A 16,047-nucleotide genomic window follows, 5' to 3' on the forward strand; every position below is an offset into this window, starting at 1 on the left:
AACAAAAATAACAAAAATATATACAAAATAAAATAAAAAAAAAAAAAAAAAAAAACAAATCGAAAACATAATTTTTTCAATATCACCAACAACTACAACCAGACTTTTCTTCTGTTTGATTCCCCTCCAACGCTTTTCAAAGGTAATCACACAAACGCTTTCGATTGTCGTCAAAGCTGTGTTGTTGGTAGTAGCCACCTGAGGAGCGCAAAGAAGAGTAATAAGAAGTGTCGACAACGTCAAGTGCAATTCCTACAGAATCAAACTAGTAGCAATAGTAAGCGCAGTAGGAAGAGGCGCGGCGGCAGGATTGAGAAGAACGTAGGCAACAACAGCGGAAGTTTAAGCAACAAGAATATTGGTATTATTGAGTCTGCTGCAACAAACGCAGTTACGACGACAGGCTACAATAAGGCCCCGAATCTGGGGGCACGACAGACGCGTAGCAGCGGTGGCAGCACAGATTTTGTTGCTGGCGGTTTAACAGGCGCAGCCACAATTGCGGGCGGCAACAGAGGTGGCGCGTCCATCTCAGGTGTAGCAGGAGCTGCAACATTTGGACAACAGCCACAATCTCAACCACAGTCACAGCCACAAGCTCAGTATCAGCACGCATTGCCACAACATTCACAGTTGTCACACCAGCTAATAACACACTACAACCAACAGGGGCAGACACAGGTGGCGCCACAAATTTTATTGGCACATCAACAGGTGCCGCCACAATCGCATTATTTACACGTACCAGTCGCAGCTGGCGGTGCCCATCACTATTTTAACGCACAGGCGAATTATCAGTCGCCCCTGCAAGCACAACATCATAATTTACACCAACCTCATCAGCAACATCATCATCATCAGCATCAGCAACAACAAACGCGCTCTTCACAACAACAACAACAGCACCAAAACCAGCAGGTACAAGTGCAACTGCAATCGCAGGTGCAACAGCAACAACAACCTGTTCATTTCTATCACGCGACCTACCCCAACAACAGTGCAGTAGCAGCAACAACGGCCGCTGCAGCTGCAGTTGCTGCTTCAACATCAGCTATATTAAACTTGAATCTTAATCACTATCAATCAACAGGACCTGTCGCTGGTGCAGCGCCCATAAGTTCAGCACCGCTTATCTACCAGCAGCAACAGCAAGCACCGCCACCACCACCACCACTGCCGCAACCTTTGCAGCAGCACCAACAAAGTCCACAACAATCGCTGCATACACAACTCGGTGGGCGCTATAGCCATTCGAATCCCCATTTGCACCAGTCACAGCAGCCACCACTCGTACCAGCACTACCGTTGCCGCTCGGCCACATACAGACGGAGGCACCACAGCCTTTACATCGCATTCCACATTCAGTGACCCAGCCGCCGCCTGCAGCTACAGCGACTGCGCGTCATCACCAAGTACTTCCGGCCACTATTGATATTGGATTAGGCGCCGGATTGGTTGTTGATCGTTCGACTGCTACCACAGCCTCTTTTACACCGCATTTAAACGCTCAAGTAGCGCCACCACCGCACAGTTACGGCAGCAATCGTACGGCGATCGTTGCAGGTGTGGGTGGAGGAGGATCCAACACATCGGGAGGAGCAGGTTCAGCGTCGGCAGCGCCACCGTCACATTCTTCACATTCGCTGAGGCGCAGTTCACGAAGCAAAACGGGTTCTTGCGTCAGTTCGGCAGCGCAACACGGCAGTGGCAGCGGGAGTGGAAGCGCAAGTGGCAATGGGGCGGGTAACAGCGGCCTCGGCGTACACAATGCTGCAGTTGTATCAGCACCAACACTATTAGCAACAACGAGTGGTGGCGGCGGTGTCGGTGCCATACCGTTGACAGCTGCCTCTGCCATTGGAAACCACCAACAATACAATCTTCACCATCAACCACACTCACTTGCCCCTACGCATCCTCATCATCACCACCATCATCATCATAACCAAATGCAACAGCAAACACTGCTGCAGCAGCAACAACAACACCATCATCACATGCTCCATCAGTCGGTTGCTGCGCCGGGTGGTGCGGTCGTTGTTGCCATAGGCACAACACAACAAAATCAAAACGCATCATTAATGCAACAACAACAACAGCATCTGCAACAGCAACAGGCGCATCATCGTGCTACTATCATGCAGCCTGGCTTCCTCTATAACTATCGCACCACTGCTACCAATACGCATACGAACGCCATGCCATCGAGTCACTTCGTTGGTGCGTCGTCTGCGAGTGCTGCCGCCATCGCCACCGCTAATGCCAACTCTACCACCGCTGCTGCCAACACCGCCACCGCTAGCGTCGCCACTGTCGCAACGAATAGTAGCCACATAAATTTGAATGCGCATAATAAAGCGAGCGGTAAGTTTGTGCAGCAAATGCGGGGTTGATGTTTTTGGTTTACGTTTACGTTTTCGTTCTCGTTAAAATTTGTTTTCTTCACATATTTGGTTCTAACTATGCCGCCAACGCCTGTGCAGTGTTTAGATTTGGTCCAATACATTCACATAAGTTTTTTTTTTTACCTTTTCGATATATTTTTAATTAAAATGTTCTTAACTGTATATATTGGTTAATTGGGAATTAAGTGTAGTAGCGGTTTAAGGAAACATTACACAAATATAGTATACGTGTGGTGCCTAAGTATGCTAGCTTACTCTAAAACCAAAAATATAAATTTAAATAGGTTATGTTCAAATTCTACTTCTGCAAGTAACGATACATATCTAACTAAATTGAAATTCTGAATCATTCCCGGCCATTAAAAACTAGCAAGCCACAAGATGTTTTTCATGACGTATTGAGCGTTGTGCTCTTGACTACTGTGCTCTGAAAACTTTTCAAAATTTGTCATGATGCTACTTTATAAAATTGGCAAATTTATTTAATTTCCGTGTACATTATCCTGATAAAATTCCCATCTTCATTAAATAAAACGAAAATCATCTTTTCAAATTCTTCTAAACTGTCCTGATCCGTTATATATGTTTTATGAACCTCATTAATATATTGGTTTTGGTGATATTATATATATATATATATATAAATATTCTTATAGAGGTATAATGTTAACGCCCTTCGTATCTTCTGACCCTCACATTCGTGAGGTGCTTCCAATATTTGATGAAGAACACTTTAAAATTTTTGGTCCTCCGGAAGATTTTTTTTTATTATAATTAGTGTCCAAAAACATAAGCAAATCATTATTTCTTCAAAGCGTGGAATATATGTTCATTCCTTTAATAATTCGCCTTAGAACGCACCATCAAACCGTCGAGATTCCTTTTTGAGAGTAGATTGAAGCAGTACTCTTTCACTATTTATGAGCGGTCAAGGTTATTTAATGGCTCATAGGAGGGCGTGGTCGTGGGCAGAATGCGGAAATGGTTGCTTTTAAAGTTATTTTAAGATTTGTGTAGAGTTGTGTATTTTTTTTTAAGCATATTAAATGAATTTATTAAGAAACTAGCAAAATTATCTACTTTCATGGCGCATTCTAATCAACCACCCACTACCACCACAACAAAAACAACGCACGCAAATTTATACACAACAGCCTCCGCGGATGCGTTAAGCTTTAGTTTAATGGCACAACAACCGTCTAGTGGACCGCCGAACACTGGTGGACAATCGACCACAGGTAATTGCAAATTAAAACAAAAACAAAACAGTTGAACAAACAAAAGGAAGAAAAATATATGACGACAAGTGCTTACCGAATATAACCCATCATCTCCTCTCATAATATGCATCATCATCTCGTTATGTTTTCGTATCCTTTTTATTATTTTGTATATATGTATGTATATGAACGTTTGAATATTTTTGAGTTTTCATGCTTTGCAATTTAGCTGCTTTCAAAAATATGGTACACAGTTTAAATTGTGTTTATTATTTCCTAATTTTGTAAGACCCAAATATGCCCTTAATATCCCGGTTAACCATTATCCGACTGACTGTTCTTCCTCCATACAGCCCTGCTAAGTGGTGACAGCACTGTATATTTACAATTGATTTTATTTTTATTTCAATTTATAATTTTTTTTTCAGTATACTATTATATTTTGGATTCGAAAGTTGTAATAATAATAGATAATATTAGATAATAAAATAAAATTGTATTAAGGAATATATTTTTATTTTACTTGCAGCTAACCTCAGCGTTTCCACCGCCTTGGGCGCCGCCAACTCAAATTTAGCGAATAACGCAAGTGCGGGAGCTGGTACGGGTGCCGGTGTGGGCACCGCTTCCGCCACCGCGACGGCCACGAATACTGGAGCGGGCGCCACCCCTGCCGCCACCTCGCACGCCGACTCGGAGAGCGATGACAGCGAAGTGGGGCGTCTGCAGGCGTTACTGGAAGCGCGCGGCTTACCGCCGCACCTCTTTGGCGCACTGGGACCACGTATGACACACATTCTGCATCGCACCATCGGTAATAGCAGCTCATCGAAGGCACAGCAATTACTACAAGGCTTACAATCGCATGATGAGAGTCAACAGCTTCAAGCGGCTATCGAAATGTGCCAAATGCTAGTAATGGGCAATGAGGACACTTTAGCTGGTTTCCCAATCAAGCAGGTAGTGCCGGCACTGATTACGCTACTGCGTATGGAAAATAATTTCGATATAATGAATAATGCTTGTCGTGCACTTGCCTATATGTTGGAAGCGCTGCCCCGGTCTTCGGGCACTGTCGTGGAAGCGGTGCCGGTATTTCTAGAAAAGTTGCAAGCCATTCAATGCATGGATGTAGCTGAGCAGAGTTTAACTGCTCTCGAAATATTGTCGCGTCGCCACAACAAAGCCATACTGCAAGCCAATGGCGTATCGGCGTGTTTGACTTTTCTTGATTTCTTCTCAATCAATGCTCAGCGAGCGGCGCTTGCCATTACTGCAAACTGTTGTTTAAATCTGCATCCGGAGGAATTTCATTTCGTGGCTGAAAGTTTACCGCTTTTGGCCCGTCTACTGTCGCAACAGGACAAAAAATGTGTGGAAAGCGTTTGCTCGGCATTTTGCCGATTGGTGGAGAGCTTCCAACATGACCCGAAACGTTTGCAAGAGATCGCTAGCAAAGAGTTACTTAAAAATTGTCAGCAATTGTTGGTTGTTACACCGACCATACTTAATAGCGGCACTTTTACATCCGTCGTGCGCATGCTGAGTCTAATGTGCGGTAACTGCCCCGACCTAGCCATTTCATTGTTGAAGAATGACATTGCATCAACTCTGCTTTACTTGCTAACCGGTAATGCAGAACCGAACACATCGACCGCATCGCATGTAGAGCTAATTACACGCTCTCCATCTGAGCTGTACGAAATCACATGTTTAATTGGTGAACTAATGCCACGTTTGCCGACAGATGGCATATTCACGGTGGACGGACTGCTGGATCGGCCCACACTGAACACTCAGGATCAAGTTCAATGGCAGTGGCGCGACGATCGCGGCACTTGGCATAACTATTCAACGATAGATTCGCGCATGATTGAGGCGGCACATCTAAATTCTGATGACGAGTTCAGCTTAAGCACATTGGGTCGCACATACACCGTCGACTTTCACTCCATGCAGCAGATAAACGAGGACACCGGCACTACGCGACCAGTGCAGCGCAAAATAAATCCAAACTATTTGCCACCGTTACCACCTCCGACGGCAGCTGCGTCATCAGTAACAACTTGTCAGGATTTGTCTGCATCTGCGGTGGCCACAGCAATTACAGCATTAACTAATACAGTGTCGAATACAGCGACAAATACATCAGCTCAATCCAGCACACCTAGCACTGCACCGAATACGCCTGCCACTAGCAGTTCACAGCAACGTCGTCGCGCTTCGGTAGATGCACGAATTGCTTGTCTGAAGGAGGAACGCGGTTTGGCTGCAGAATTCATTAAGAACCTGTTTAATGTACTTTACGAAGTTTATAGTTCGTCTGCCGGACCAAATGTGCGCTACAAATGTTTGCGCGCACTGTTACGAATGGTCTACTACGCTACACCCGAACTTTTGCGTGATGTGCTTAAAAACCAGCTGGTCTCCAGTCACATAGCTGGGATGATGGGTAGTAACGATTTGCGCATTGTAGTCGGCGCACTACAAATGGCCGAGATACTAATGCAAAAACTGCCAGACGTGTTCGGCACACATTTCCGTCGCGAAGGTGTTATATATCAGATCACTCAGCTTACCGATCCCAACAATCCGATTTGTGCCAATCCTTCACCGAAGTCATTACCCGGAGCAAGTGGTTCACAGAGTGCTCCTCCATCTGCTTCCGGTTTGCAAGTGAATCCGTTCTTTATGGACAATGCAGCCTCGGCAGGTGGATCAACCACAGCTGGCATTTCAACACCTAATACGTCGAAACCGGGTGCTAATCAAACGCATCACCATCAGTATACAGTCAAGAGCTTTTCACATGCAATGAATGCCTTAACTGCCAACGCTTCGGGTGCGTCTGGTAATGGTCAAAAGGTGACGCTGGCTATGCCACCCAGCACTGGTTCATTGTTAATGCCACAAATGCCTGCTGGCGGTGTGCAATCACGTCAGCAATCCGCTGGCTCCCTAGCGCTAACCATAAACTCTAACGCTGGTATTACACCGCCAGTGACGGTCATAGGTGCTGCTGGCACGGCTGCCGAATTACATTATCACTACAGCAGCTCTGCGCCGCCAGCGGCAGGTCCACCCTCTCACGCACATCTGGCACAGACACCAAATTTCTTTGTTTATTCAACAAGTGCGGCTCCTCCTTTGCCGCCTGGCGATCCACGGCAATATGTGCACGGACATTTTCATCATCCACCGCCGCACTTCCAGCCACATGCACCACCACCACCCACACATCATGTTGAACTGCTGCCTTCGTCATCTAGTGCATCGCTCGGTGTCAACCCAACAACAATTATAGCGCATCCGCCTCCTCAGCAGCATTTGCCGCAAGTGGTGTTCGCACCCTCAACAAACGTATGTGATCCACACTATCATAGCAACAGCGGCGTAGCAGCCACATGTGCAGGCTCCTCCTCTGCGTCTTCTTCGTCCGCTTCAGCGTTGCAACACAAAATGTCCGATATGTTGAAACGCAAGGTCCCACCGAAACGGAAATCTCAATCAAGCAGCCGCTCAAAGTCACGCCAAGACGAGGGCGGAAGCTCATCTACATCATCAATGCACGATTTGCTAAGTCGCGCCACAAGTAAGATAAATTTTCAACAACAAGCCTAAAGCATATTTTCATTTGTTCTTTATTTTATAGGCCTTGGGAGCAGCACCGGACGCAGCACACCGAATGCCAGTGGCGGCAAGTCGCGTTTCAGCGGTGGTGCAGCCAGTAGTGCAGGCACTAGCAGTAGCGGCAGCAGCTCGATGAAGACTTCTTTCCTCGCTTCGTTAAATCCCGCACGTTGGGGACGCCAAGGATCTCATCACAGTTCATTTACCAAAGATACGACCAGTACGAATCACGCAGGCAGCGGCAACAGCAATACTGGTAGCAGCGCAGTCAACGCTGCTCATTCTGCAAGCCACCCATCAAGCAATGCTGCGAATAGCATCAGCAAGAGCATATCTAATGCCAACCTCATCGCCGCCGGCAATCGTGAAAAGGCGCGTCAATGGGTACGTGAACAAGCCATTACGTTTGTAAAACGTTATGCCGAGCAAGAGAACGCCAAGGCCGAGGGTGTCGCCGGTGGCAGTGGTAGTTCAGCGAATGCCATAAGCGGTGGCACGAACGTACTACAACGTTTATCTGCTATTATCTTCAAGCTCAATGGTAGCTTCCAAGACTGTTTAGATGCGCTTCTTGAACTCAAAACGATTTTATTGGAAAGTGATATCTCACCGTTTGAAGTGAATCACTCGGGTCTAATCAAGGCGATGTTGAATTTCATGACAACAGAAGATGGCATAGTGGCTCGCGATAACCGTTTACGTTCGTTTATGCATGTATTCGCGGGATTACCACTGGAACCATTGAAAAAGGTGGGACATTTGCCAAACATAGACGCCGTCGCATTCAATGCATTCGTGGCGAAATTAAACGGTTGCGTCACGCAGCTAGAACAATTCCCGGTTAAGGTGCACGACTTTCCCTCCGGGCCGGGTGGACGCTCTAACACCAGCGCGCTTAAATTCTTTAATACACATCAGCTAAAGGTAAGTTTTGACAATTGCAATTTTGTTGCATCAGACATAAAAACTTGAATATTTTCTCTGACTAATTAATAGTGCAACTTACAACGTCACCCCGAATGCACCAATCTCCGACAATGGAAAGGTGGCACCGTTAAAATTGATCCTCTCGCTATGGTACAAGCGATCGAGCGTTATTTGGTTGTGCGTGGCTATGGCGGTATACGCGGCGATTCCGACGATGACTCCGAGGAGGATATGGATGACAATGTAGCCGCTGTCGTGATGTCACAAAGTGGATTTAAACATAAATTACAATTCTTAATTGGTGATCACGTCTTGCCCTACAACATGACTGTTTACCAGGCCGTCAAGCAGTTTTCACCCTTGGTCAATGATCAATCCGAAACTGATACGGACACCGAAACGCCATTGGGTAATGCCAGTGTGTGGGTACAGCAGCACACGATTTACTATCGACCTGTGGAGGAAGAAGCGAACGCCAGTAGTGCTGGTACAACCGCAAATGCAAGTAGTCTTAGTATTAGTAAACATACTTCTGCATCCTCTTCAACCGCTGCCGGCGCTTCTGGTTCGGGTCTGCATACACCTACAGGTGGCACATCATCGACGGGCACATCCACATCAACGAAAAAGAGTAGTAAATCTTCGTCCAAGTTGTTGCGGAAGAAAACCGAATTATGGCATGAGGGTATTGCGCCCGCCACTGTGTCCGCGCTGAAGGCATTCCTCACAAGCACACTGCCGCCCGATGTAGTAACCGTGCAAGATGCTTCGCTAGATGCGCTCTGTATGCTGCGCATCATCAATGCGCTTAATCGACACTGGGAACAGCTTTACGGCTGCGTGCACAAACAACATATTATCCCGCAATCAGAATTTGTGCATCCGAAAATTACGGCTAAGGCCAATAGGCAATTACAAGATCCACTTGTTATAATGACTGGCAATCTACCGCCATGGTTGCCGCAAATTGGCATGGCATGTTCGTTCCTCTTCCCCTTCGAGACACGCCATCTGTTGTTCTATGCGACAAGCTTTGATCGTGATCGTGCTTTGCAACGACTCTTGGATACTACACCTGATCTTAATGCTGCTGAGTCATCGGAGCGTGTAGCACCACGTTTGGACAGAAGGAAACGTGCCATATCGCGAGAAGACATACTAAAACAAGCAGAGCACATCATTCAAGATGTTGGTCACTCGAAGGCACTGCTGGAGATACAATACGAAAACGAGGTAAGTTACTTTCGATAAATGATTGTAATATTTCACTAATTCACCAACAATTGTGTCAATAGGTTGGCACTGGACTTGGACCGACATTGGAATTTTACGCTCTGGTGTCAGCTGAGTTACAGCGTTGTGATCTAGGTCTGTGGAATGGCAGTGATAGTTACAAACAGAACTCTTCCACCATAGTGGATGTGGTAAAATCTAGCACCAGTGTGCATATCGATGAAGTGAGCGAAGTTTCAACCGTACAGCAAGACGAAGTCGTTGCTGTAACCTTGACAACAAATACAGCAACCCAAGCGAATAGCACAACAATCACATCTAGCAAAACCACTGTAACACGCTCGAGTAGTAGGAATCACCGCAGTGCCGATGGCCAACATGGAAACAGCAGCAGTGGTAGTGGAATGGGGATGTCAACGCGTAGTCACCACCACCACCAACAGCAGCAACCGCAACAATCCAATATGGATCATGCTGGCAGCGCATCGATGTCGAATGAGAATGCTTTGAATATGATTATTGAGCAACAAATTGGTGGTGATGAGTCACAACAACAACAACAACAACATCAACATAATATTTCACAATCTGACGGTGGGGATAGTTCACCACTCGACATCGGTGATAATAATACAAATGTGGCGACAATAACGACCAGCACATCAGTGACTTACGTGAATGCGCCACACGGACTCTTCCCAATGCCATTAGGCAAATCATCGAAGTTACCACATGTTTCCAAATCGAAGGCGAAATTTAAATTCCTTGGAAAGTTTATGGCTAAAGCCGTAATGGACAGCCGCATGGTAAGAACGTTTAAAGAATGTACCGAAATACTTAGGTTTAAGTTAACTTTAGTATGTAATTGTTAAAAATGAGTAAAAAAAAGTCAGGTTAGGGTAGTCGAAAGACTTCTCCAAACTGTTCTGTTATTACTAAATTTATATTTTCAGTAGATACTAATCATAATATAATATTAGGTTGTCAAAACAGTCTTGCGGTATTTTTATTGAATTTTCAATTGCAGTACTGTAAAATATGCCGTATTTTCTCTTTATTTTGCTCCATGTTTGCGACGCTATAACTCACGAACGACTTAAAAAAAACGACAATCAATCAAACACGTGTTAGCGCGTGAAATGAGCTTTCCAAAATGGTATAGCATGACGCGATGCGACGAATAAAACTAGAACTACGCGCTCTCAGCGCCAACTAGCGAAAACAACCGCAAGACTTTTTTGACAACCTAATATATAGTATATAAGTTTTAGCAATGAATCTACTAATCTTTGCGCGATGTGGTGTGGTGGTGTCCTCATCCACCTTTCGTTTCAATTTGAACTGCTTCGAACAATGTAAAATTAAATTGCAATTTTCCTTCGTTACCTCGGATCATATATTCAATTTCACCCCAAGATTAGCCTAAGGACGCTCGTCAGATTACATGTCATATCTTTGTCATTTGACAAAGGAGATTTAGTTTTGCTCTGGCATTTAGCTACAGCTAAGCTGTTGTGGTTTAATTGTCAAGATTGATGGTAGTTTCTACTTATAAGTCGTTATCAGTTCTGATTTAATGACACTGTGAAAAAGTAAACGAAAAGGAAGGGACATATCGTAGTATCTCAGAGAATGGTTTTGCTGATACAGGGAAAGGATAGCATCGACTCTTTTAAGATATATTTATTAAAAACAAAATTGAGTGTATAATGCATAAAATTAATAATAGGGAATCAAACAACCGAAAATAACAGCGAAAAATCTCCATGAAAATTTCATCCGAGTTTAACTTTATTTTGAGACCTATTTTTTAGCATGGAAACAAAAAAATGCATTTACGAAAAACCGTTGAATTCGGCAGCGTTGATGTATAACACCATTCACAAATAAAAATTATTCCATACAAGAACTCGATCTTAATCGATCTGTTTGTATGGCAGCAGTATGCTATAGTGGAGCAATTATTCGGAGAGATGTACATCTTATCAAATAAAAAGAGTTTCCTATACAAGCACTTGATTCCGTTCGTTCAGCTTATATGGCAGCTGTATCCGCTGTCGGCGAATACGACAATTCATCAGTTTCTTGTGGAGAAATAGACATGTCAGATCGATATTTGAAAAACTGAATAACCAGCATATACAAAGAGACGGACATGAATCGTCAGGGTGACCATTTATACAATTGGGGCGTTCACAACCTGTCTTAAAGCATCGTAAAGTCGTAAAATTTTAAATTTTTACACTTGTTTAAATAAAAATTAGGGTTTTCACATGTCTCTTCAAGTTATAAGTTATAACGATTCGAAAACATAGTATTGAGAATTGTAAATGTGTAAACTGTAAATTTAAAATTTTACGACTTTACGATTTAAGACAGGTTGTGAATACCCTATATATATGTTAAAAGCATTTTTTATGAGGTTTCCGATGTTTTCTTATAAATGTTATATATTTCGTGTCAAATTTAATATACTCTGTTCAGGGTATAATAACTAATAGTAAAGTCTTAATTTTTCCGATTTTAAAACAATTTTTCGTTTTGATCCATCATTTAATTGATTTAGGAGTGAAAAATTTTACAATATACATATATTACTAATTTTTGTGTAATTCAACAATACAATAATTATAATATCTCCCTCAGCTTGATCTACCTTTCTCGATACCATTCTATCGTTGGCTATTGAATGAAGAACACTCGGTTGGGCTCTCCGAGTTGGCATGGGTTGCGCCCGAGGTACAAACCACATTGGTGCGACTTCAAGATGTGGTACATGAGCGGGAACGCATACTGGCCGATCCCAATCTTGATGCAATGGAAAAGACTGAAAAGGCAAGCACTTGAATAGATATAAAAAAATAAAACAAATCCATAATTTTAAAATTTATTTCACCTTTAGATTGATTCACTTGACTTGGACGGTTGTCCAATAACCGATTTGGGCTTAGACTTTGTATTACCTGGCTATGCCAATATTGAATTGTGTCGCGGTGGACGTGATACGCCCGTAACAATACACAATCTGCATCAGTACATCTCATTGGTGACGTATTGGTTCTTGGTCGAAGGCGTTCAGAAACAATTTGAGGCATTGCGAGAAGGTAAAAATCGAGCCTAAAAATAACAAAATTTAAATAAGCTGCATGGAATTTATGTTTTATTTTTATTTTTATTTTGCTTGAAAAGGTTTCGACTCGGTATTCTCAACGCAGCGTTTACGCATGTTTTATCCCGAAGAATTGGAGAATGTCTTCTGCGGTTCTGGTGCTACCAACTATCAACGTTGGGAGATTAAAATGCTACAAGACTGTTGCCGTACCGATCATGGTTTTACACAGGACTCACAAGCCATACAATATCTATATGATATACTCTCTTCGTACAATCGTGATGAGCAACGATTATTTTTACAATTCGTTACTGGTTCGCCGCGCTTGCCAACAGGCGGCTTCAAGTCACTAACACCACAATTAACAATTGTGCGTAAAACATTTGACGGTAATCAAAATCCAAATGATTATTTGCCATCGGTAATGACTTGTGTGAACTATTTAAAATTACCCGATTACTCAAGTCGGGAAGTGATGCGGCAGAAACTCAAAGTTGCCGCCAATGAGGGCAGTATGTCGTTCCATTTATCATAAATACAAATAAATGTATCAATAACGATAATGGAAAGCATAAAAAACAATAACAAAAACAAAAACAGGAAGTACATTTTTGTTAAAATAACTTTGAATGGGTGATATGATTGAAACCGCAGTTAATATTGCTGATGAAATCGAAAGTAAGCGTCTTAAACTTAACAAGTGAGTCAAAAAATGTCCAATGCAACAACAGCAGATATGTATGTATATGTATAGAAACCAACAAATACAAAAAGAAAATAAACATGCTCACACACACACACACTCGCAGAGAAATTGAAAACATATTCTTAATTACTGAATTCAATATATGAAATATGAAATTAATTTAACGGAAAAAGAATAAATAAAATATAGAATGATAATAAAAAATTGCAAAAATAATTGGCGAACAAATGTTTGAGATGAACGAAAAATAAACGCACAAGTGCAAACACCTCACCTATATGTATCCAGTAAGGTGGTAATGTATCGCTGGCGTTTTGTTTAGGCATAAACTCTAAACGCTCAAAATGTTGTGTGTGCATACAAATAAATTTTTTCAAACGTTAGTTATTGAAGTAAAGTATTTCCGAAAAACAAGGTTTGGTAATATTTGATGCCGCTGTGCAACAATAACAACAATGATTTACTAACTATCCGGCGCTGACCATAGCAAACTTCGTTAATCATTGAATTGAAAAAATATCGAAGACAGTTGCGGATTTCAAGTAAAACCGTAGAAGGCATTTCTGGCAACAAGTTTTCTTAGCAATCTTATATAAATATGAAGTAAGCAGTGGCGTATAAATAAAAGGAGCAAATTCATAGATTATCAAACTAATTTTAATTAAAAAAAAAAAAAATAGTTTTCTTAAATTCATATTATTTTCTAAAAATCTGAAAGTGAAAATGAGTTTACTATTTTATGTTGCTTATTATAGCGAAGTGCTTTAAATTGTTTCAATATATTGTATGTATGTAGTTATGTTATAAATTTTTGGTTAGGTTTTTTTTTTTATTTTTTTTATTTTTTGTTTGTTTTCATTTTCATCTAGTACTACTGAATTTTTTATGTTATGTGCGCGTTTTGGATCACATATACAGCAAAATATGTTCTTAAGCAACTATTCAGGTATTTTTTGACGTCGCGTCTAATGGCGTACATGTACATACATGCTTACAAATAGTCTAACAGAAATACTAAAAGTTTAATATACTTAATATGTTTATTGAAGGCAAGACCAAAATCTTACAAGTAAATAAGCGCACACACACATTTATGTAGTCTTTGTAACGCCCGCCAGTAATCTTGAATTAAAATACACTTAAACTTAACTAACTGCAAACGTTGTAAGTCGTAAGCGTACAGCAAAAATATAGTCTTACTAGTATTTAGTGGTCAAAAAAACAGCAGTTTAGTTTACTTAGCCATTCAACAATATAACTGCAGCTATTTAGCATACAACATCGTCAACAACAAGACCAAACGCTTTAAAGATTTGTAGATTTTCAGTTTCGTCAGCATAACACTTTGTATCATAGAACTCTTATTAGTAATGTGTCACTTTAGTCGAGCTTAGTTATATATACATTGCTGTACTACAACTGCATACATCTATATACATACATAAGTAGATATACATATACACCCATTGCGATTTATCAGTTTAGGCTAAGTGAATTAATGGATTTGTGCAAAAGCGTTGGGGGAGGAGGTGTGGAAAACTTACTTTTAAATTGCACTCAGTCGAACACACCTAAACAAGCATATTGCCGGGTTTTACACGCAGTTTCGTTAGTATGAACTATTTCACAAATTAATTAACACTTGAATTTCCCACCTGTGCCGCTTCAGCAATGTGTCGCTGGTATATTTCAATCAATGATTTTGATGCCTTATAACATTTCTTTTGAACTTTTTTCGGTTAAAACATTTCTTTTATTTATTAGTGTTTATTGTTCTGTTTTTGTCATAGGCGGTAAAGTTAGCTTCTTTTCGTTTTTCCTTTATGTACCGCGCCTAGTTATTATGAAATATTTACTAATTAAATTACACTTTTATTGGAAAAAGCATAATGCAAGCATAAATAATAAATGAAAATAAAATGTATTTCCACTAAAACTCTTCTATTTGTCAGTTTAATATGTAATAAGTGAAATATCGATAATTTCAAACATGGAAATACGCATAAACTATATATATACAAATATATAGATATATATACATAACTACATTCAATACATACACATACATTATAATTAATATAACTACATAAAATATAAATGGAATATTTGAAATATATTATTAACTCGTAATTTAGTCCGTAACATTTAAAAATTAGTTTAAACAAATCAAAAAAGTGAAATGTATTAAACGGTGAATAAAAATACATAAAAACGAAATCAATAACAAATATAATCAATATTGAATTCAATAAGATTCTATCGTTTTATTTTTATGTATTTAATAGAGGACCCGTCCACGCTTCACTGTGGCTGTACCATCTACATATATGATTTCTATTAGTTGGATTATAACTATTAGTTAATGAGATATAGCATTTTCGTGAAGCAACTTGTGTTAGTTTACAAAAAAATCCACCGATGGAAAGATATTTGCCAAGCTTAAAGAGGCGAAAGCTCTGTGCAAAGTGGGTGCTTCGCCAGTTCATAATCCAACAAAAATAACAAATAACTGATTCTGAAAATTGTTTGGGTGCTCTTCAATTGTAACAAAACCGAATTTTTGCGTCGGTGTGTGACAATAGAAACATAGCTTCATCATTTCTTACTGGAGTCCAATCGACAGTCATTCTAGTGGGCTGCACATGATGAACCGGTTTTCAGGCGTGGAAAGACTGGATTACTGAGCGAGTTATAATCTAGTTGCAGTTCTTTTCGACTATTCCAAATACTTAGCAATTGTATTACTGTTTAGGAAGAATCTGTTTAAAATTGTACGCCTATGTATTTTCAAATGATTCCTACAAACATGCATT

General features: G+C 41.2%; 1 protein-coding gene across 1 annotated transcript in view; it reads left to right on the forward strand.

Moving 5' to 3' along the window:
• The window catches only part of LOC108970273 (E3 ubiquitin-protein ligase TRIP12), a gene marked incomplete at its 5' end in the record, with an annotated part of 16,246 nt that extends 3,183 nt beyond the window's left edge, over window positions 1-13,063 (forward strand). Inside the window, 9 exon segments of the mRNA XM_018935560.1 lie at window positions 143-2,365; window positions 3,561-3,644; window positions 4,156-7,218; window positions 7,279-8,180; window positions 8,253-9,416; window positions 9,479-10,222; window positions 12,063-12,251; window positions 12,319-12,520; window positions 12,606-13,063. Coding sequence (XP_018791105.1) covers window positions 143-2,365; window positions 3,561-3,644; window positions 4,156-7,218; window positions 7,279-8,180; window positions 8,253-9,416; window positions 9,479-10,222; window positions 12,063-12,251; window positions 12,319-12,520; window positions 12,606-13,063 — 9,029 coding nt within the window.
• Window positions 13,064-16,047: the final 2,984 nt, after the last annotated feature.

This window comes from Bactrocera latifrons, unplaced genomic scaffold (genome assembly GCF_001853355.1).
Source record: "Bactrocera latifrons isolate USDA-ARS-PBARC rearing strain unplaced genomic scaffold, ASM185335v1 scaffold_295, whole genome shotgun sequence".
In the NCBI taxonomy this organism is placed as follows: Eukaryota; Metazoa; Arthropoda; class Insecta; order Diptera; family Tephritidae; genus Bactrocera; species Bactrocera latifrons.